This window comes from Papio anubis, chromosome 9 (assembly GCF_008728515.1).
Source record: "Papio anubis isolate 15944 chromosome 9, Panubis1.0, whole genome shotgun sequence".
NCBI lineage: Eukaryota > Metazoa > Chordata > Mammalia > Primates > Cercopithecidae > Papio > Papio anubis.
Window position 1 is genome coordinate 345,351 of NC_044984.1, and position 24,290 is coordinate 369,640.

Genomic DNA, 24,290 nt, shown 5'->3' on the forward strand with positions numbered 1-24,290 from the left:
AACTGAAGGAAGACAGCAAAAGACTCACAGGCACACCATGCTCCATCAGCACATTGGGGTTCATGATGGTGACTAACTGATGCAGAAGATCAGGCTGGGATTCAAATAACTCAGGGGCCAGCTCTCTCATCACCTCCTCCAGCTGTTCTGCAGCATGAGATGGCACACCATACCATGTCTTTGGCTCCCCCCTAGCAAAAGAAATAACTGTTTAGGCAGAACATGGTACCAATGAGGCTAGGGCATCTGATTCCAGTCCACCAAATTATAATTAACTTGTCTTATTCCATGGTCAGATTATATGCCCTGAATTCTAGCAACCATCTCATAAACCTGTGTTGTTGTTCACAACAGGAGGTAAGTAAATAGTAGTATATATAGGCAGATACAAACTTATCACTACAATTAGAAAAGCAACTCAGTACATGAACTCTGGAAGGCAGATCAGTGAAAACACCTTCAAACAGGAAAGACGCTATATGAAAAGTAAGCACTGTCCCAAAGGATGCTGATACATGACCTTGATTCACAGGTCCATGTGAATAACGGACATTCCAACTATCCCCACAATGATCAGAACAATCAGTGCTCTCCAGAATGCCTCTAAACAGCTTCACTGAGTTCAGTTTTACTACCCAAAGAAACAGGCCAAGGCTAGAAATTATGGAAACCTTAAACAGACTCTGTCTGTAAACCTTAAAGATCAAAAACTTGGCATCATTAATCCACTAGACTTCAGCAGAGTCCACGCATGCTGTATTTTAGACTGTACATACCAGTGCAAGTAGTTGATGGAATAACTCCAGTGATCTTCAATGTGCCAGCAAAAAGAAGAGAAACACATTCCCACATAGAGCCATGGCACTTTCATGCCAGAGATGTCCACATTAATATGTGCAAGAACAGACTGTTCCAGGACAGGCATGTTATTCAAATTCCAACCAGAAAGTGCATATTCCTGTAAGAGAGGGAAAAAAAAAAAACTGTAAATGAAAAATCGGAATGAAAAGTGCTCAATAGAAATGTCAAGGGAATCTTTCCAGAAAAGTAAAAAATTTTATAATATTTATACTCTAGTGCATACAGTCTGTGATCTTTGCTATCCACTACATGTAACTCGTATAACTCAATATTTAATCCTACCTTCTGTCTAGGTTCTATTTAGATATCCTTTATCTCAGATACCTCTGGTTTACCATGTAACTCATATAACTCAATATTTAATCCTACCTTCTGTCTAGGTTCTACTTAGATTCCCTTTATCTCAGATGCCTCTGGTTACTCCAAAGCACATGAGCAATTCTTTATTCTCCAGTCGGTCAGGAAAATGGGTCCCACCTTAATACAACATCAATATTTCTATTTTATACCCAGTAGCATAATATCCTAAAATCTTATTACTATATTGATGGAATGGTGCTAGATACTGTAAAGACAAAATGTAATAATACATATAATCCTGAACTTGTGGCAACAATGAAGACTGACACAATGCAGAAAGTCACTGCCATCACTCCTAACCATTATACAAACACACCTAGAAATACTGGACAAATGATAACAATAACCAAAAAAACTTCACAGCTGAACCCAAAAGAAAAGGGAATTCCCAGTTTCTGGAAACAGAGCGGAAGCCAGCCAGAATAAAAAAGGAAGCTGTTGCAAGGGTTTTCACAGGGGCTTCTAACTGGAGACTGGCACTGGAGAATGACTTTCCAACATCCATCCCTGAAGCCGTATGAGGCTGTGACTTAAAAAAGTGCTTATCATCTTTACGGAGAGCAGTTCTCAAAATGGGATCCAGAGGATCCACTAAGTCAAACTATCTTCATAGTAATTCTAAGACATCATTTGCCTTTTCCACTTACATTCTTGCAGGAGTATAGTGTGAGTTTTCCAGGGGAAAGATTATATGTGCTATCATAACAGTTTGAATGCAGAAGCAGATATGAGAATCTGCTATTAGAAAGTTGATAACTGAATGTGGACGTCAGGAGCTCGCAGGGGTGGGGGTAGGGTCATTATTGTGCTTACTGCTTAGAAGTTTCTATAATACAAGCTAAAAATAAAAAACCGTCAAGGTAAGAAGTTAAAGAGCCAATGACAAAGCTAAAGAGAATTTGTGAACTAGAAGACAGGTTTGAGGAAATTATCTATAATGCAGCACAGAAATATACAAACTTTCAAACTGTAATTAAGAGTCACAGAGAGGCGGGCTGGGTGCAGTGGCTCACACCTGTAATCCCAGCACTTTGGGACGGTGAGGCAGGTAGATCACCTGAGGTCAGGAGTTTGAGACCAGTCTGGCCAACACAGTGAAACTTTGTCTCTACTAAAAATACAAAAAATTAGCTGGGCATGGTGGCAGGCGCCTATAATCCCAGCTACTGGGGAGGCTGAGACGGGAGTATCACTTGAAACCAGGAGGCGGAGATTGCCGAGATCGCCCCATTGCACTCCAGCCTGAGCAACAAGAGCGAAACTCTGTCTCAAAAAAAAAAAAAAAAGAGTCAGAGAGAAGCCAGGCACAGTGGCTCATGCCTGTAATCTCAGAGGTCCAGGCAGGCAGATGACTTCAGCCCAGGAATTTGAGACCAGCCTGGTCAACATGGCAAGACCCCATCTCCACAAAAAATACAAAAATTAGCCAGGCGTGGTGGTGTTCCAGCTACTAGGGAGGCTGAGGTGGGAGGATCCCCTGAGCCCAGGAGACTGAAGCTGTGAGCCAAGATCATGCCACTGCACTCCAGCCTGAAAGACAGAGTGAGACGCTGTCTCACTAAAAAAAAAAAAAAGAAAAAAGAAAAAAAAAGTCACAGACGATAGAATAACAAAGTCCAACATAGGTTTAACTAAGAATTCCAATAAGAAATGGCAGAGAGATCCATCCCTAAAGTTCAACAGGCTAACAAAAAACGAAATAAAAGAATCTCAACAGGTTATCGCTCAATGTTTTTTGATTGGTCAGTTGGTTGGCTGAAAAACAGTGAATTTCATTGAAGAGACTAGGTCTACAAACAAAAAGAACACTGGGAGGCCGAGGCTGGTGGATCACTTGAGGTCAGGAGTTCGAAACCAGACTGGCCAACACTGTGAAATCCCATCACTAGTAAAAATACAAAAACCAGCCGAGTATGGTGGTGCACGCCTGTGGCCCCAGCTACTAGGGAGGCTGAGGCAGAAGTGCCTGAACCCAGGAGGTGGAGCATGCAGTTAGTCAAGATTGCCTCACTGCAATCCAGCCTGGGAAACAGAGCGAGACTCCATCTCAAAAAAAAAAAAGTTACAATACAAGGTAACATATATAAAATTCCAAATACACATAGAAGAGAAAAATACAGTTCTTCAGAGGACAACAAAACAGTGATCATCATGGGTTTGGATTGTGATATGGTTTGGATTTGTGTCCCTACCCAAATCTCATGTTGAACTGGAATACCCAATGTTGGAGGAGGTGTCTGGTGGAAGGTGACCGGATCATGGGGGCAGATATCCCCCCCTTGCTGTTCTCACAACAGTGAGTTCTCACGAGATCTGGTTGTTTAAAAGTGTGGAGGCCGGGTGCGGTGGCTCAAGCCTGTAATTCCAGCACTTTGGGAGGCCGAGACGGGCGGATCACGAGGTCAGGAGATCGAGACCATCCTGGCTAACACAGTGAAACCTCGTCTCTACTAAAAAACACAAAAAAAATAGCCAGGCAAGGTGGCAGGCGCCTGTAGTCCCAGCTACTCGGGAGGCTGAGGCAGGAGAATGGCATGAACCCGGGAGGCGGAGCTTGCAGTGAGCTGAGATCCGGCCACTGCACTCCAGCCTGGGCGACAGCACGAGACTCTGTCTCAAAAAAAAAAAGTGTGGAGAAACTCCCGCTTCTCTCTCTTCCTCCTGCTCTGGCCACGTAAGACGTGCCTGCTTAGCCTTCACCTTCTGCCATAATTGAAAGTTTCCCAAAGCCTCCTCAGCCATGCTACCTGTACAGCCTGTGGAATCTGTACAGCCTCTTTGCTTGATAAATTACCCAGTCTCAAGTATTTATTTATAGCAGTACGAGAAAGGACAACAAAGATTGTTAGGAAAACTTCACAGCAAGGAAGAAATTGTGTTGAGCGTTGAAGGACAGATAAGATTTGAATAAACATTCTAGGAGGAAGAGCTACAAGAATGTAAAAGGTAAATTACAGAGTATATACTAGTCTAGCTGGTGAAGCGGCAGAATGGAATAGTCATACTCAAAAATACAGGAAATAACACTAGAAAAAAAGATTAGATCTTTAATTTTAAGTTTTGGACTGAGAAGCTTAGATTTATCCTATATTCAAAAGGGAAACATATGTTTTGAAAAATGAAACAATATGATAAACATAGAATCAAATATTTCTAAACTTTCTTTTTTTTATTTTTTGAGACAGAGTCTCACTGTTGCCAAGGCTGGAATGTAGTGGCACAATCTCAGCTCACTGCAACCTCCACCTCCTGGGTTCAAGCAGTTTTCCTGCCTCAGCCTCCCAGGGAGTACAGTCACCTGCCACCATGCATGGCTAATTTTTGTGTTTTCAGTAGAGACGGGGTTTCACCATCTTGGCCAGGCTGGTCTTAAACTCCTGACCTCGTGATCCACCTACCTTGGCCTCACAGAGTGCGGGATTACAGGCGTGAGCCACCATGCCTGCCCTGGATTTTACAACAGAAAGAACTAGGCAAAAATATTAAACTGGAGTTAAAATTTTAAACTAATTAGATTTTTCTCCTTTTCTTTAAGAGATAGGATTTTCTTCTGTCACTCCTGGCTTCGGGTGACCTTTCCACCTTGGCCTCTCAAAGTTCTGGGATTACAGGCGTGAGTCATTCCACTCAGCCTAAATTAGTTTTAAAACGCAGAGCTGACCGGGCACAGAGACTCATGCCTGTAACCCCAGCACTCTGGGAGGCCAAGACAGGTGGATCACCTGAGGTCGGGAGTTCAAGACCAGCCTGACCAACATGGAGAAACCCCACTAAAAATACAAAATTAGCCAGGCGTGGTGGCGCATGCCTGTAATCCTAGCTACTGGGGAGGCTGAGGCAGGAGAACTGCTTGAACCCGGGAGGCAGAGGTTGCGGTGAGACAAGATCACGCCACTGCACTCTAGCCAGGGCAACAGGAGCAAAACTCCACTTAAAAAAAAAAAAAATGCTGAGTTAATAGCCAGGCACGGTGGCTCACGCCTGTAATCCCAGCACTTTGGGAGGCCGAGGCGGGCAGATCACCTGACGTCAGGAGTTCAAGACCATCCTGGCCAACACGGTGAAACCCTGTCTCTACAAAAATACAAAAATCAGCCAGGCATAATAGCAGGTACCTGTAATACCAGCTACTCGGAAGGCGGAGGCAAGAGAACTGCTTGAACCCAGGAGGTGGAGGTTGCAGTGAGCTAAGCTCGTGCTTCAGCCTGGGCGACAGAGGCGAGATTCCTTCTCAACAACAACAAAAATGCAGAGTTAAATAATTTTTGAAAGTATTCTGAATTCATTGTTTTCAAAACCGAAGATTATTTATACTGCCAAATCCTACATATTTAATATTTTAAGTTAATGTGATCCCTTAAGATAAAGAATTGTAGTTTTCTATGCAAAAGCTAAATCAGCTTGGAGGTGAGCAAAAGTTTGAATAAATCTGCACCTCTTCTTCTGGCAGCATCTTTCTCCGCCCATCCTTCACCGGAAATCCACTTCCAAAGTCTTTTGAGGAGATATCTGCCCCATATTCCACGATAACATCTTCTTCAATGCTGCTTACCAGCCGCCAAAATTCCTTTTCTACTAGTTCTGTGGGAACCATCTACACAGGGAAAAGAAAGACGACAAATTATTAAACCGCTATAACTATAACCCAGTATAACATAATACACAGGGTCAAGTAAACACAAACCCATGATGAGATTAAAAATCTTCTGATTCCCTAGAGAAGACCCAGACCCTAGCTTTTTCCATTGAGAACAGGGAAAAGCTGAGATAACTCGGACATTCAGAAAAACGTAATGAACTGTGCTGCCCTTTTCTGAAGGAAACTGTTTCCCAAGAGTAAGAACAAAGATGAACCAGGAAATCAAGGAGGAATAAGGAAATGTAAACAGCAAGACTAAATTTTTTAATAGCTTCTATGTTTTGCCTTTTATTTGATGATTTTAACACAAAATTTCATTTTCTTTTTGTTTTTTATTATACTTTAAGTTCTACATTGAGTATTTCTCCTAATGCTAGCCCCGACCCCCCAGACAGGCGCTGGTGTGTGATGTTCCCCTCCCTGTGTCCATGTGTTCTCACTGTTCAACTCCCACTTACGAGTGAGAACATGGGGCGTTTGGTTTTCTGTTCCTGTGTTAGTTTGTTGAGAATGATGGTTTCCAGATTCATCCATGTCCCTGCAAAGAACATGAACTTACCCTTTTTTACGGCTGCATAGTATTCCATGGTATATATGTGCCACATTTTCTTTATCTAGTCTATCATTGATGGGCATCTGGGTTGAGATTTCAAGTCTTTAAGGCAAGACTAAATTTTAATAACTATAGCAAATTTTTTGGACAGGGACTAAAAAAGCCTAAGATATCCTAGGAAAAGAAGCAAACCCCACAGTAAAAATAAAGAAAAGCAGCAATTGTCCAATACTTTATGCTTTTCTGTAAAGGATTACTCATAGAGGGCTAATATAACAATTCGAGCATCAAAATAGACTTTACAGTGGTGCGCAGTGGCTCATACCTATAATCCCAGCACTTTGGGAGGCCGAGGCAGACAGATCACTTGAGGTCAGGAGATCGAGACCAGCCTAGGTGACATGGTAAAATCCCATCTCTATTAAAAATACAAAAATTGGCTGGGCGCAGTGGCTCATGGCTGTAATCCCAGAATTTTGGGAGGCCAAGGCAGGTGGATAACCTGAGGTCAGGAGTTCGAGACCAGCCTGACCAATATGGTGAACCCCATCTCTTCTAAAAACACAAAAATCAGCTGGCAGTGGTTGAGTGCACCTGTAGTCCCAGTTACTTGGGAGGCTGAGACAGGAGAACTGCTTGAACCCGGGCAGTGGAGGCTGCAGTGAGCAGAGATGGTGCCACTGCACTCCAGCCTGGGCAACAGAGCGAGACTCTGTTTAAAAAAAAAAAAAAAATCCAAAAATTAGTCAGGTATAGCAGTGCACACCTGTAGTCCCAGCAACTTGGTAGGCTGAGGCAGGAGAATCACTTGGCCCTGGGGGTAGGAGGCTGCAGTGAACCAAGATTGCACCACTGCACTCCAGCCTGGGTGACAGAATGAGACTCCAACTCAAAAAAAAAAAAATAGATTTTACAACAAAGGAGTACATACTGCCACAACAGACAGTGAAAGGAAAAGAAATAGATGTCAGGCCCCTGATTTTAAGATGCAGTGTTTCATCATCTTTTTCATGCAGTCCCTGTTTTCTACAAAATAATAAAAGTAAAAGAGAAGGCCGGGCACAGTGGCTCATGCCTGTAATCCCAGCACTTTGGGAGGCCGAGGCAGGCAAATCACAAGGTCAGGAGTTCGAGACCAGCCTGGTCAATATGGTAAAACTCCGTCTCTACTAAAAATACAGAAATTAGCTGGGCATGGTGGCGGTGCCTGTAGTCCCAGCTACTCAGGAGGCTGAGGCAGGAGAATCGCTTGAACCTGGGAGGCAGAGGTTGCAGTGAGCCGAGATTGTGCCACTGCACTCCAGCCTGGGTGACAAAGTAAGACTCTGTCTCAAAAAAAAAAAAAAAAAAAGAGGAAACTGAAGGCTTTGGACTCAGGTAAATCTTTGTACCTCCCCAGACTGACCTAAAAGATAGTTTACTCACATGGACTGGCATATTAAAATAATCAGACTTAAAATTATCTGCCATCTCTCCAAAGCTCTGAAGTGTATACTCTCGTACAGCTTGTTCAAATCCAAAGGCTTCTCGAGGTTTGCTACATTCCTGGAAAGAAAAAATATGTAAGATTCACTCACTGAAACGAAACTGAAGAAAGCTTTAAGGCTCTTAGTTACTAACTTCTTTGATCATTTCCCTAGGTAAAGCAAATCCAATCAACCCTAGACAACAAAACAAGTATCAGCTCCTTACAATACAGTATCAGGAAGTATTTTCTAGAGTCTCGACATCATCGTCACAGCCTTCCAACAGGAAGGCGGCACTAAGACGGCTTTAGATCCAGAGTAGCATTAAGTTCAGGCACCAAGACAAACATCTAAAGGACTGACCGGAATCATCCCGAGGGATGCCTAACACTCTTGGCACACCAGCGGTTTTGGCCACGGAGAAAATACATGTTCATGGAGGAGGGAAAGGTAATGGATAAGGGGACAGCCACTGGACTGTGAGGATATCAGACTAAGAGAATAGCTTGCTCACACTACCAATCACCATGACCAGTGTCTTAACACAATGACTCACTCAGAGTAGAATTGCCTCTGAATCTTTTAACCTTGAGAATAGTAAATAAGCAATAATTCAAACGGCATAAAAGACCTTTGAATGCATTTACATACACCCAGCCAACACCTTCTCTTTAATGTCCTATCACAGCATTTTGTTAAAAAAAGTAAACAGACTGGGCATTTCACGACAATGACAGTACTACAATCTTTCACTAAGAAAAATTTAGCACAATCAAGTAAAAATTTGGGCAAGCTAAAAGATACCACCAGGGCCCAGAACAGTGGCTCGCATCTGTAATCCCAGCACTTTGGAAGGTCAAGGCAGGTGGACCACTTGAGTCCAGGAGTTTAGACCAGCCTGGCCAACATGGTAAAACCTTGTCTCTACAAAAAATACAAAAATTAGCTGGGCGTGGTGGCGTACATCTGTAGGGAGGCTGAGCTGGGAGTATCACCTGAGCCCAGACGTCAGAAGTTGCAGTGAGCTGAGATCGTGCCACTGCACTGTAGCCTGGGTGAGAGGCTGTAGACCCTGTCTCAAAAAAGTAAACAAATAAATAGTAAATAAATAAAAGCTATCATCAATTTATTTAATAGCATGAAATTGGATGCATAAATCCCAAGTTCTACAGTTTCATGTCTGGTTATACTTTCAATTAATAGAGAAAAAACAATCTATGCTTTTCTTCATTTTTATTGTTGTCCAGCAATATAATAAAGTCTCATTATCTGCATCAATAAACAGAATGACCTAACCAACAGTCAGAAAAAGAACCTTTGAAAGGCAAGCTACCACAATACAATTGTTACATTTCCATTCAACATAGACATTTTAAGTCCTGGAAATTGACCAGGCACGGTGGCTCATGCCTGTAATCCCAGCACTTTGGGAAGCCGAGGCACGCAGATCAGGAGGTCAAGAGACCGAGACTATCCTGGCCAACATGGTGAAACCATGGTCTCTACTAAAAATACAAAAATTAGCTGGGCGTAGTGGCTCGTGCCTTGTAGTCCCAGCTACTTGGGAGGCTGAGGCAGGAGAATCGCTTGAACCCGGGAGGTGGAGGTTGCAGTGAGCTGAGATCACGCCATTGCATTCCAGCCTGGTGACAAAGCAATACACAATCTCAAAAAAAGAAAAGTCCCGGAAATTTTAAACACCACATAATGAAGAGAGAATGACAAAAGGAAACATAATTGGGAATATGTTTACATGTATGTGTACATGCATGTATTATTGTTTTTAGTTAAAAAAGGATCCATAGAGGTTAGACTTGTACCTCAGCGACACATTTAGGACACCTCCAGTCTCCTTTGGGCACATCAGGTAGTGGAGGAATTAGACAAAATGTATGATAGCTGTCATCACATCCGTCACACAAAAGCAACTTATCTTCATTGTTTCCCCGACCACAAAACATACAAACATAGAGATCAACCTGTTAAAAAAATAAAAATAAAAGGCTATTTTCCATAATACTAAATTTTTACCAGGAACTCCTTAGCTGAAACAAACAAAATAATGCAACTGAAAAGTAAACATAACTTAAATCCTGAATGTCTATTTCAAGAAATTGTATTTAAACAGCTTTTCACAAAACTCCCTAAATTTTCCTCCAGAGTTTTTACAAGCAAGTTAATAAAAGTATATCAGGTTGTTAAAGAAAGACTACTAATCTAGGGTATTTGAAAATCAATTTACATATATTTTTTAAAATACCATGTCCTTCTTCCCATATACGAATACTCTTTGATAGAGAATGAAGACCGAGACTGTCTATGATAGAACTCAATGATTACACAGATTCATTTTCATGCTCTCACTTGGTTACCCATAAGGTATATGACTTACAGGAAGCAGCCTACGTACATAGGACAAAGCAAGGTTAACAACATAAACAAAAGCTGTAACTTCATAGATTTGCCATCAAGTCTTCTAACCAAATGAGCTAACTAAATACATACCAAGATATACCAGGATAGAAAGTGCAAAACTATAATAAAAATAAATCCTTTCCCTCCTGACGGACCCCAAAACACTTACAAAGTTAACAGAGAGAGTGCCTTTCCGTTGTCTCATTTGCATGTTAAATGCGTCTGACCTGTTGGTAACTTTTCGTCTTCGGGTGACCTCATCTTGAAATAAAAAGTTATACAATAATAGTAAAAACTAATGTTGAGAGCTTACTATGGACGAGACACTATTTAAAATTATTTAAATTAGTTAAAATCTTACAACTGTTTATCTATCTAGAGGTAGATATACTATTTATTATCTCTCACTGAAGATGAAGAACCTGAGGTACAGCAAAGTTAATAACTTGCTCAAAATCATACAGCAAGGCAGATTTAAGATTCTAATCCAGTCACGTAGGATCCAGAGAGCTTACCCATTAATGCTGTATTTGTATGCAGTACGTACTACATACAACCCACAGGTATTACTTGGAGGAACTCCCAAATTAGGGACTAATTTCTAAGACTGTTGATAGCCAATACTGTAATTACAAGAATAACAAAAATAAAGTACTTAATTCTTCAAAAAGAAATATTATCATTATTACAATGTATCTAGTGAGTCTTATTACATGGGATGTTTTAAGAGAGATGGAACAATATTATTTAATCTTCTAGAGTTCAGTCCACTATCTGAATTGTATGATTTAACTACACATCTAAATACATAGTAATTAGTATTTGTGACTGTAGCATTTCATTAAGTTCTGATATAGTCAAAACATATCCAGCCTAAACGGTTTTAAAATTGACATGTTGCATAAAGAGAACAGTGGACCCTGATCTTTGCACGAGCAGTTCTACTGACAAAAAACCTCCAAACGTGAAGCCGAGCACTAGACTTACTTAAAAAAACAGTTTATTTAAATGAAGTGACATAATATATCAAGGACAATTATTTTTAAAATCAAAATTATGGTTAGAATTTTAAAATTCTAAGTTTCCCCCAGCGTATGTTGATACTAAGAGTCACAAGCTTTAGCTCACTAGGTAAGAACCATTAATTCCACCATTCTCTCATAAACCAGCCTTATAAACTGCAATAAATTTGTGTCATATATTAGATATAGAGAAGGAAAATCCTCTCCTCCAAAATCATAAAAATTCAACATAAGATTGCTCTTCACACCTTAAACTTAAGATATCTGGCATTAAAACAGGCGATGTGCCTGGGAACCACATTGCAACTTTACAATTCTTAAGAAATTCCCAGCACAGACTGCAATTCAAGTATCATTTGAATGTTTTTACAACCATATTCTACCTTATTTCTTTTCATGATCAAATAACAAATCTTACCTTCTTTATCTTTTGTTCCCATTGCCAGGCCCACAACCTTGGGCCCAGCCCCAAAAATCTGAAGTTTCTTCAATTCCGTGTTTCTATTCACATCTCCAGATTCTGACTAAAAAATAAGCAAAATTCACGTAAGCATAATTATGCTGATTCATGCATTTATTTTTTTACCCCAGAAAAGTTTCAGGATCCTCTTCAAAACGAAAGAACAAATTATTGGATTTCTTTTCTGTAAATCCACTTCGCTGCCTCATTACCACAGCTGAAAACAGTCACCAAAACACCATGCACCCAGATTCCTTTCCACAAAATAAAATTTGTGTATGACTCATAAAAGCACAGTTGTCAAGCTGTCTAAAGACAGACACTGCCGGTTATCACACCACAGAAATCCCCACTTCTAACTTGCTACTGGACACCTGTATTTGATTAGAGGGCATCTCAGGACATGAACTGTGACTGTCCTAAGTCAATCATACTAATCTCATTTTTCTTTGTTGGTGATGACCAACAAAGGGGTGGGAATGTGATCCAGTTCTAGCCAGTGGAACATTAAAAAATTGTACTGGAATCCCCTGGGAAAGATTGCCATCTTCTAATAAAAGGCAAATGGCCAGGCACAGTGGTTCACACCTGTAATCCCACCACATTGGGAGGCCAAGGCAGGTGGATCATTTGAGTTCAGTAGTTACAGACCAGCCTGGGCAACACAGGGAAACCCCATTTCGACAAAAAGTACAAAAATTAGCCAGGCAAGGTGGTGTGCATCTGTAGTCCCAGCTACTTGGGAGGCTGAGGTTGGAGGATCACTTGAGTTTGAGCGGTTGAGGCAGTGAGGTGAGATCATGCTGCTGAACTCCCCACCCTGGGCGATAGATGAGACCCTGAATCAATCAATGGGAAAGCTTCTCCCAGCCTGGGCAACATAGTGACCCCCGTCTCTACCAAAAAAAAAAAAAAAATTAAAAATTATCTGCCCTTGGTGGCACGCACCTGAAGTCCTAGCTACCCAGGAGACTGAGGCAGGAGGATCACGTGAAGCCCTGGAGTTCAAGGCTGCAGCGAGCCGTGATTGTCCTACCACACTTCAGCCTGGGTGACAGAAAAAGACTCTGTGTCAAAAAAATAAAAAGGAAAGCATCTTAAAGAATAAGTCCTTTTGGAGGCCGGGTGCAGTGGCTCACGCCTGTAATCCCAGCACTTTGGGAGGCTGAGGCGGGTGGATCACAAGGCCAGGAGTTCGAAACCAGCCCACCCAATATGGTAAAACCCCATCTCTACTAAAAATACAAAAATTAGCTGAGCATGGTGGTGCACGCCTACAGTCCCAGCTACTCGGGAGGCTGAGGCAGAATTGCTTGAACCCAGGAGGTGGACGTTGCAGTGAGCTGAGATTTAGCCACTGCACTCCAGCCTAGGCGAGAGTAAGACTCTGTCTCAAAAAAAAAAAAAAAAAAAGTCGTCCTTTTGCCCCAATTCCCTTCCTTCCTGCTAAGGGACTCAGTCTGGTGAAAACACGGTGCTGGACTCTGCAGCAGCCATACCACAACTGAGAGGAAATTTATTACCCACACACTGAAGAAAGCAAGGCAGAAAAATGGAAAGAACCCGGGCCCTTGACCAATCCTAGAACTACTTACCTCTGAAAACCTTATGCAAAAATGTATTCTTATGTGAAAAATTAATTATTAATGTTTAAGCTACTATCACCTGGCATTCTAATACTTGAAAGTGAGAACATCCTGACAGATACTGGTATTCAATCTTGAATTAAGATTAACCATAATCTCTGAATATAGACTAAGTAAACAGCCAAAATTTATTTTAAGTGTATAATAAATAAAGAATAAGCGTAAAAATAAACCAAGATAAAATACAGACTACTTTATAACTCTGTGGTTACATAACAAATGATGTATGCAATCTAGACTAACAAAAGATCATATAAGTACAAAACCTAAATGCCATTTCAATATTTATCTTTAAACTTTTGTAGACTGATTTGGTTATATTAACCAACTTCTACTGTTAGTCAAACGAGAAATATAACACCACACATTCTTTACCATTATTAAAGCAGAGTAAATAACAATAAAGCTGATACGTGTTCAGTAAATAGTATATGCCACATCTAAGTACTTTAATCAGTTAGTCCTTACAACAACCTTTTCAGAAAAGCAATAAAGTTCCAAAAAGTAGAATAAAACAACATTCTTTGATCTAAAACTCAAAATAACAAAATTAAAAAGGACCTTCCACCTGAACATTTTAATTCTCTACTTAAAAAATAACAGGCCAGGCACGACGGCTCACATCTGTATATCCCAGCACTTTGGAGGCCAAGGCAGGTGGATCAAGAGGTCTGGAATTCAAGACCAGCCTGGACAATGCGGTGAAACCTCGTCTCTACTAAAATTACAAAAATTAGCCGCACGTGGTGGCAGGCACCTGTAATTCCAGCTACTCGTGAGGCTGAGGCAGGGAACTGCTTGAACCCGGGAGGTGGATGCTGCAGTAAGCTGAGATCACGCCACTGCACTCCAGCCTGGGCGACAGAGCAAGACTCCGTCTCAAAAAATAATAATAAATTTTAAAATAACAATAAAAAGACTACATATTAGATCTCTAAAACAAATTAGTGATCACAGGAAATTGTATAGTCTTAAACATTTCAATAAAAACAAAAGATTAAAATTAAATTCCCAACTCAAAACACCAGCAAAAAACTAGAAGATAAACCAAAAGAACTGTGGTGCTGGATTAGAGCTGGATTAGAGGATGAATGCAAAATATCAAGTTACAAATTTTTAAAAATTTATTTTCTAGCCCTGACCATTTAAAAGAGCCTAGAAGCAATGACATCCCAGTGGGAACAAGCAGACCGTGTGCTCAGATCATGGTTTCTAAATACCATTTCAAACACACAAATGAACCAGCATCCCTAGTAGAAATTTCAGACATAATAGCAGCCAGCACTTGCTTAAAGACTGGACATGGAGTATGGGGAAATAAAGAAATCAAGGAGTTTAATTCATTTGATTCATTCAAAGGCTTTTATGGTTGGGCACCGTGGTTCATGCCTGTAATCCCAGCACTTTGGGAGACCAAAGCAGGCAGATCACTTGAGCCCAGGAATTCGAGAACAACCTTGGCAACATGGCAAAACCCTGTCTCTACAAACACACAAAAATTAGCTGAGTGGTGGTATGTACTTATGGTCCCAGCCACCTGGGAGGCTGAGGTGGGAGGATGGCTTTAGCCTAGGAGGCAGAGGTTGTGATTACCCAAGACTGCACCACTGCACTCCAGCCTGAGTGACAGAGTCACACGCTGTCTCAAAAAAAAGGCCAGGGGGAGTGGGAAGGAAGGAGGAAGGGAGGAAGGGATGAAGGGAGGGAGGGAGGAAACAAGGAGAGAAGGAAGAGATGATAATACATTATCTTTCAGATGTACTGAATTTGGCATACCTGTACTATAGCCAATCATAAGTACACACGTATACGTACGCACACACCCCTGGTCCCCTGGTGAAAAGGAAAGGATGGATGTTAAGACAGATTTGGGCTGGGTGCGATGGTTCACGCCTATAATCGCAGCACTTTGGGAGGCTGAGGCAGGCAGATCACTTGAGGCCAGTTCAAGACCAGCCTGGACAAAATGGTGAAACTCTGTCTCTACTAAAAACATAAAAATTGAGCCAGGTGTAGTGGCATGTGCCTGTAATCCCAGCTACTCAGGAGGCTGAGGAAGGAGAATTGTTTGAACCCGGGAGGCAGAGGTCGCAGTGAGCCAAGATCGTGCCACTACACTCCAGCCCAGGCGATAAAGCAAGACTCTGTCTAAAAAAAAAAGACAAGATTTGAGAGTTCTGAGCATTACAGGTAGTATTTGAAATCCCATGCAGATGAGACAGCTAAGGAGAATGAAGATGGAAAAGGACTAAAGATACAAAATAAGGGGAAGACAGAAGAGATGACGAAGATGCTAAGGAGTGGTCAGAATATAAGGAGGAAAACCAGAAGAGAGAGCTATCACAAACGAAAGAAAAATCAAGTTAATCTAATTTCAAGGACAGGAGTCAACAACCACATTAAATGTATACGTGACCAGAGACCAATTAAGATATGAAATGAAAATGAGAATCTCAGAATTTGACAATTAAAAACCCAGTGGTAACTTGGACAGTGCAGTTTCAATAAAATTACTTAGCTCAAAGTTAGATTATAGAGTACAAAAACTAAACAGATGTTGAGGAAACTGAGACAATAAAGACTATTTTTCAAGAAACTTCTCTGTGAAAAGAGGCAAGGATAAGGCATTACGTAAGAAGAGGGCTTTTATGTTTCAGATGACAGAGACTTAAACACATAATGGGAGGAGTGGAATTCAACAGACAGAGGAGGCGGGAGAGAAAGATTTCTCAGCATGTTGAAATCACTGAAGATGCCAGAAGGGATGGAAGTGGAGGGATTATCCTTGGAGAGAAAGGTACAGTTTGTCCACAGAGATAGACAAAGACTAAGTATGAATACCAGCAGTTTTGCGTATGGGGCAAGAAGCAGAAGTTCTACCAGAAAGCCTTTATTTTCTTTCTGAAATAGAAAACTAGGAATGAACGGCAGACATTCAACAGAACAATTAAGTACAAATTATGAGTTGAAAAAGTTCTTAATTTCAAATCCTGAAATAGCACATCAACGAATCTGAATACAGTGACAATTATCACATTCCATGTAGTCCCCATTTTTTTTTTTTTTTTGAGACGGAGTCTCGCTCTGTCGCCCAGGCTGGAGTGCAGTGGCCGGATCTCAGCTCATTACAAGCTCCGCCTCCCAGGTTCCCGCCATTCTCCTGCCTCAGCCTCCCGAGTAGCTGGGACTACAGGTGCCGCCACCACACCCAGCTAATTTTTTGTATTTTTAGTAAAGACAGGGTTTCACTGTGTTAGCCAGGATGGTCTCAATCTCCTGACCTCGTGATCTGCCTGCCTTGGCCTCCCAAAGTGCTGGGATTACAGGCGTGAGCCACCACACCCGGCCTGTAGTCCCCATGTTTATAATAAAGAAAAGCATTAGAAATAGGCAAGACAATCTTCATGGTTTCAAGGTGAACATCAAAAAAAATTTCACCACAAGCTGGTGATTGGTTAGATGGACAGGAGCAACTGGAGCAACTTTTTTTTTTTTTTTTTTTTGAGACGGAGTCTCGCTCTGTCGCCCAGGCTGGAGTGCAGTGGCCGGATCTCAGCTCACTACAAGCTCCGCTTCCCGGGTTCCCGCCATTCTCCTGCCTCAGCCTCCCGAGTAGCTGGGACTACAGGCGCCACCACCTCGCCCGGCTAGTTTTTTGTATTTTTCAGTAGAGACGGGGTTTCACCGTGTTAGCCAGGATGGTCTTGATCTCCTGACCTCGTGATCCGCCCGTCTCGGCCTCCCAAAGTGCTGGGATTACAGGCTTGAGCCACCGCGCCCGGCCAACAACTGGAGCAACTCTTCAAAGCAGAATCACCACGTCAAAGGGACTAGCAATCAGTGTTTACCCAAATCACTGTACACCCAAAGATGATCAGAGCTGCTGAGACCAATCGCACTAACAAAAATGACATAATGACGAAACCAGAGTTTACTAACTTATAATTGGGTTATCATTTTCCAATGACTTTCCATGGAAGTCACATTCCTATCCAGGACACCTACCTTTCTATTTTCAAAGAGTACCTAAAAAGCTGGGTATTCAGCAAACATAAATTCAGAAAAAGAAAGGCAGAAATGGCATAACGGAGAGATAGTCCCTGATCTGTAGAAAAGCAAAAGTATTAATAGTCTGCCTCTCCAGTCCTCTTCTCTACACAACCCCAGATTCAGTGTCTTGGTAACAGCAGTTTTTTTTGTTTTTTGTTTTTTTTTTTTTGAGACGGAGTCTCGCTCTGTCGCCCAGCTGGAGTACAGTGGCTGGATCTCAGCTCACTGCAAGCTCCGCCTCCCGGGTTTACGCCATTCTCCTGCCTCAGCCTCCCGAGTAGCTGGGACTACAAGTGCCCCCACCTCGCCCGGCTAGTTTTTTGTATTTTTTTTAGTAGAGACGGGGTTTCACCGTGTTAGCCAGGATGGTCTCGATCTCCTGACCTCGTGATCCGCCCGTCTCAGCCTCCCAAAGTGCTGGGATTATAGGCTTGAGCCACCGTGCCTGGCGTTAACTGCAGTTTTATCCTGCTTCTCTGATACCCACTTTTGATGCTAATCATTCCCACCCCTATACTACATTGTTTCCTTAAATGTTAAAATCGCCGGGCGCGGTGGCTCAAGCCTATAATCCCAGCATTTTGGGAGGCCGAGGCGGGCAGATCACAAGGTCAGGAGATCGAGACCATCCTGGCTAACACGGTGAAACCCTGTCTCTACACAAAAAATTAGCTGAGCACGGTGGCGGGCACCTGTAGTCCCAGCTACTCGGGAGGCTGAGGCAGGAGAATGGCGTGGGCCCCGGAGGCAGAGCTTGTAGTGAGCCGAGATTGCGCCACTGCACTCCAGCCCGGGCGACAGAGTGAGACTCCGTCTCAAAAAAAAAAAAAACACACAGTTAAAATCAATGATTAGGATTCAGTGCAGTTGTTTTTCCTGTCCATCTATATGTTAACGTACATGGATTAAATCTTAGGAGTTCTAAGGGCACCTCACTTTCTCAGTCTCCAAACTTGTCTTTACTAAAAACCTTAAAAGACCACAGAGAAAAGGAAACGGGTTTGAAAGAGAAGCAAAGCTTGGGAAAAAAAAGAAAAAATAAAAGAAATAGGGGAAGGAGGGAATCAGACAAAAAATAAATTAGGGCATTTTTCGTCTGATGTATTAGGCTTTGAAATTATTTTAGGTTACATGAACACTACAGTAGTTAAACTGGAATGGCTTGGACACTAAGAAATTTATACTCTGGTTCTTAAAGGAATGGTGGGTGAAAAATAAAACCACACTTTCCTATTCATCTCACTTCCGCTAACATAAAAATAAAATGTATTAGAATTCATCCGCATGTCTATAAAATTGGTACTACGGTATCCGGGATCACCCTCTGACTGTCATCCCTGTCAAAAACCGCTAAAAATTAACAAAGAACTTTCTAAATCAAATTACACCACATTTCACAATTTATTCTCCATTCATCTCAAAAGTAAATAAAAATATGGCTCAAGTTTTAAAGAACGACAGTATATGAGTGGCCTCCCATGACCAGGTAACTGTTCCACACAGTTAATGCACTTAAAACTCCCATTAAAAATGGCCCATAAGCCAGGCACAGCAGTGCACACCAAGTAGCACTGCTCAAGAGGCTGAGGCAAGAGGATCACTTGAGCCAGAGTTCAAGGCTAGCGTGGGCAACATCACGAGACTGCCTATTTAAAGAAAAAAGGAAAAAAAGCCCATAGACATCGATACCTGAGACTTCACACGTCTTGTTCTCTTCGGCAGAGTGTTCATTCTTGTGCCTGGCTCTGGGGAAGTTTGGGTATCAGTGCTGAGAATCTCAGGCTCCACTTTTTCTTTAAGATCTAAATTAGGCATCTGCACACCCTAAAAGATCAGAGCACAGAAAGAGAACAGGTTCACTGATAAGAAATCATGCTGGAGAATCAGTGGGAAAATAATAAATTGCCAATGAATCCCTAAAACTACATAAAACTGGATCACAATTATCTCTCAAGCTGACATACAGCTATCCCTATCAAAATTCTGGCAGGCTTTTTGTTGTTGTTAAAACCGAAAGCTGACCCTAAAACTTATGTGGAAATGTTGTTTAGAAGTTTTGAAAAAGAACAAAAAAACTTAACACTACTGAATATCAACATTTACCATAAAGCTATAGTACTCAAGACAATGTAGTACTGGTTTTAGGGTCGATATATAAATCAATGCAAGAAAAACAGAGTCCAGAAATAAACCCACACATTTATGGTCAACTGATTTCCAACAAAGATGGTGAGTTAAATCAGTGGGAAAAGGATAGCCTTTTAAACAAATGGTGCTGGTACTACTCAATATTCATATACCCCCTTCCCCATCAAAAAATAAACTTACATCTTCACCTCATACTATACACACAAAAAAAGCCTCAAAATGCATCACTGACCAAAATATAAAAGCCAAAACTGTAAAAATTTCTAGATTAAAGCAAAGAAGAAAATCTCTGTGACCTTGGAAAAGATTCCTTAAATATGACACCAAAAGTACAATCTACAGAAGGAAAAAATAAAAAAATAAATGGTTCTTCAAAAAGTCACCATTACAAAAATGAAAAGATAACAGAGTAGGAGAAAATATCTGCAAATTATTTACCTGATAAAGGACTTGTACACAAACTGTATAACAAACTCACAAGTATAAGACAACCCAATTTTAAAAAGATCTGAACAGACACTTTACCAAGATATACAAACGGCTAATACGAATATGAAAATAGGCACATCACTAGTCATTAGAGAAATGCAAATTCAAACCACAGTAAGACATGACTACACAACTAACTAGAACGGCTATAATTTTAAAACCTGACAATACCAAGTGTGGCCAGGATGTGGGAAAACCAGAAGCCTCGACATCACTGCTGGGAAAGTAAAAAGATTCAGCCACTTTGGGAAACAACGTGGCAGTTCTGAAAAACTTACACGGGCCGGGCGCGGTGGCTCACACCTATAATCTCAGGATTTTGGGAGGCCAAGGCGGGCGGATCACTTGCAGTCAGGAGTTAGAGATCAGCCTGGCCAACATGGTGAAACCCTGTCTCTACTAAAAGTACAAAAATTAGCTGTGGGTGGTGGCATGCACCTGTAGTCCCAGCTACTCTACTCAGGAGGCTGAGGTAGGAGAATCGCTTGAACCCAGGAGGCGGAGGTTGCAGTGAGCCAAGTTCATGCCACTGCACTCCAGCCTGAGCGACAGAGCGAGATTCCATCTCAAAAAAAAAAAAAAAATTTACACATAAACTTACCATAAAACCCAGCAATTCCACTCCCAAGTATCTACCCAAGAAAAATGAAAACATATGTCAACTTAAAGACTTGTATATGAATATTTATAGTATCATAAACTAGTAGTCATAAACTGGAAACAATCTAAATGTCCATCAACTGGTAAATGGATAAACAAAATGTGGTATATCCATACAATGGATTATTATTCAGCCATAAAAATTTAGTACAGACATATGCTATAACATGGCTGAACTTTTTTTTCTGAGACAGGGTCTCACTCTGTCACCCAGGCTGGAGTGCAGTAGCACTATCTCAGCTTACTGCAACCTCCATTTCCAGGCTAAAGCAATCCTCCTACTTCAGTCTCTGGAGTAGCTGGGACCACAGGCGCATACCACCACATCTGGCTGATTTTTTGTATTTTCAGTAGAGATGGGGTTTTGCCATGATGCCCAGGCTGGTCTCAAACTCCTGGCCTCAAACGATCCACCCACCTCAGCCTCCCACAGTGCTAGGATTACAGGCATTAGCCACCGCATTCAGCCAACATGGCTGAACTTTCAAAACATTAGGCTAAGTGAAAAAAGCTAGACATAAAATCATATTGTATGATTACACCTAGGTGAAAGTTCTAGAAAAGGCAAACTATAGGGCCAGAAAGCAGGTCAGGAATTGCCTGTGTGTGGGGGTGGAACAGGAATCAACTACAAATGAACAAGAGAATTTTGGAGGCTACTGGAAGGGCTCTAAAACTGGATCCCAGTCATCGTTGCATAAATGTAGAAATTTATTAAAGCTTACCGACTATGCACCCACAAAGGGTGAATTCTATGGTATATAAATTATACCTAATAAAGCTGTTTTTAAAAAATTCATGAAACAGGAGTTTTTCAAAAAATATCAGTCATCAGGTTTATTTTAAATAAATAAAATATTCTTCATTTCCATTATTATCTTGTAAACCATCAAAAATAGCTATGATTTTTGCACTATGATAAACACTTTGCTTCCCCAAATTTTAGTGCCTGCTAAGTTGGGTTAAACAAAGTCTAAAGTTTATACTTGGGCAAACTGGATTTATCAACTTTTTCTAAAAAGAATAATGCATCTCACCATAAGGCTCACGCCAGACTGGAAAAGCTCATACGGGTAGAGAATTCTTTCATAATGTGACTTCAAAAGAGACCCAGTTCCTTTTCCTGGCAGATACCCCAAGCGACTACCCACTTTAGACCATTTCTTCTCTTTGGTGACCATTTCAAAACCTCCTTTGCTGGCAACAATCTGAAAAGAAAGTAAAAGTTGCTTAGAGAAAAAAATGTAGATTCAAGCATCCTGACTCTTAAGTCTTGTCTACTAAATAGAATAATTATTCAGGGCTTAAACTTCAAATTTCCTTTCAATGAATATCTAAGCACAATGAATATCTAAGCAAACTGACACCTGTCAACATTTGGAGTAAGAAATAGAAACAATGCTTTTCAGAGGTTTAAAATGTAATTAACATTATGCCTACCTTCAAACCAAGCATTCAAAAATATTTAATGAATACTCTGTACAGTACGTACTGTGAGAAAACTAAACACATGTATAGACAGACTATCTACTTAAGGAACTCACAATATGAAATAAGAATAAAAACATAAAAAATTGACATGAAAATAAATATGTTATATAATACAAAATAAACATAAATCCTGAAATTAGAAATAACCAAGTAACTTACAGAACTTAACAAAAACATCAATCAAACCATGAATACAGAGGACAGTTTTGAAAAACAGGCTATAATTTTTCAAAAGGACAAGAGTTTTACATGGAAGATTATAAAGAAACACTGAGGAAAGATTACCTTGCAGTAGATTTACTGATATGGGGTACAGAATATATTGAGGTAGAAAACGAGATAAATTGGCTAACTTGGCTGAATGGTCACATCAAGCCAGGCACTCTACAGAATACGTATTTCAAAGCTCCTTAACATCCAGGAGCTGTTATTATACATCTCTTAGGCTCTAAAATATAGTCATGCACCGCATAACATTTTGGTCAAAGACAGACCGCATATATGACAATGCTCCCATAAGATTATACCATATTCTTACTGAACCTTTGTGTTTAGATACATACACAAATACTTACCATTGTGTTACACTGCCTACAGTATTCAGTACAGTAACACGCTGGACACTTTTGTAGTCTAGAACAAAGCCTAGGTGTGCAGTAGGCCATACCATCTGGGTTTGTATAAATACGTTCTATGATGTTTGCACAATAATGAAATCCCCATGTTTTTCAGAATATATCCCTATCACTAAGTGACACGACTGTACAGGCAGTTTTCAATTTCACTGAGAATAAAGGGGACTGTGACACAGTATTCGAACTCAGTTTCTCCTATTTGATTTAGTATATACTACTGTATCTTACTACATAAAAAAAGTTAAAGCCAGGCACAGTGGCTCACATCTGTAATTCTAACACTTTGGGAGGCCAAGGCAAGAGGATCGCTTGAGCCCAGGAGTTCCAAACCATGCTGGGCAATATAGTGAGGCCCTCATCTCTACAAAAAATTTAAAAATTAGTTGGGCAGGTTGGGCAGGGATCCCAGGACTTTGGGAGGCAGAGCTAGGCAAACGGCCTGAGTTCAGGAGTTCAAGAGCACCCTGGGCAACATAGTGAAATCCTGTCTCTTCTAAAAAAAAATACAAAAAACTAGCCAGGCGTGGTGGTGCACGCCTATAATCCCAGCTACTCAGGAGGCTGAGGCCCAAGAATCACTTGAACCCAGGAGGCAAAGGTTGCAGTGAGCTGAGATTGTGCCACTGCACTCCAGCCTGGGCAGTAGAGTGAGACTCCATTTCAGGAAAAAAAAAAAAAAATTAACTGGGCAGGTGGTGTACCTGTAGTTCCCAGCTACCTGGCAGGCCAAGGCATGAGCATCAGTTGGGCCCAGGAGATCAAGATCGAGGCTGCAGTGAGCCATGATCACACCACAGCACTCTGGCCTGGCTGACCCTGTCTCAAGTGACCCTGTCTCAAAAAAAAAAAAAAAGTTAAAAGTGACACATAAAATTACCATATGATTCTGCAATTTCACTTCTAGGTATATACTCAAAGAACTGAAAGGAGGGACTCAAAACAGATTCTTGCACACCAATGTTCACAGCAGCAACATTCTTGAGAGTCAAAACGGAACCAACCCAAGTTTATCAACAGATAAATGAATAAATGAAATGTAGGACAATAAACATACAATGGAATATTATTCTGCCTTAAAAAGAAAATTCTGATACATCCCAAACAAGAATGAATTTTGAAAATATAAGTAAAATAAGCCAGACACAAAATGATGACTACTATAAAATTCCACTTACATAAGCTACATAGAGTAAGCAAATTCATAGAGACAGAAAGCTTAATAGAAGTTGCCAGGAGTGGTGGAAGGGAGGAGGTCCTGGAACTACACAGTGGTGATAAGTGTACAACACTGTAAATGTACTTAATGCCACTGAACTCTGTATTTTTAAATGCTGATGCTATATATACAATTAAAAAAAAAAGACGAAAAGACGACTCTGGAGCCGACTGCCAGTA

General features: G+C 41.1%; 1 protein-coding gene across 3 annotated transcripts in view; it reads right to left on the bottom strand.

The window, feature by feature from the left end:
- The window catches only part of KDM5A (lysine demethylase 5A), a 107,486-nt gene that overhangs the window by 64,340 nt on the left and 18,856 nt on the right, over nt 1-24,290 (bottom strand). For all 3 annotated transcript variants that reach the window (XM_031650192.1, XM_021921889.2, XM_021921888.2), the window contains 9 exons: nt 21,807-21,977; nt 19,162-19,296; nt 11,735-11,840; nt 10,464-10,555; nt 9,700-9,858; nt 7,839-7,958; nt 5,657-5,815; nt 777-958; nt 29-191 (listed from right to left, as the gene is read on the bottom strand). In XM_031650192.1, coding sequence (XP_031506052.1) covers nt 29-191; nt 777-958; nt 5,657-5,815; nt 7,839-7,958; nt 9,700-9,858; nt 10,464-10,555; nt 11,735-11,840; nt 19,162-19,296; nt 21,807-21,977 — 1,287 coding nt within the window. The remainder of the gene's footprint in view (nt 1-28; nt 192-776; nt 959-5,656; nt 5,816-7,838; nt 7,959-9,699; nt 9,859-10,463; nt 10,556-11,734; nt 11,841-19,161; nt 19,297-21,806; nt 21,978-24,290) is intronic.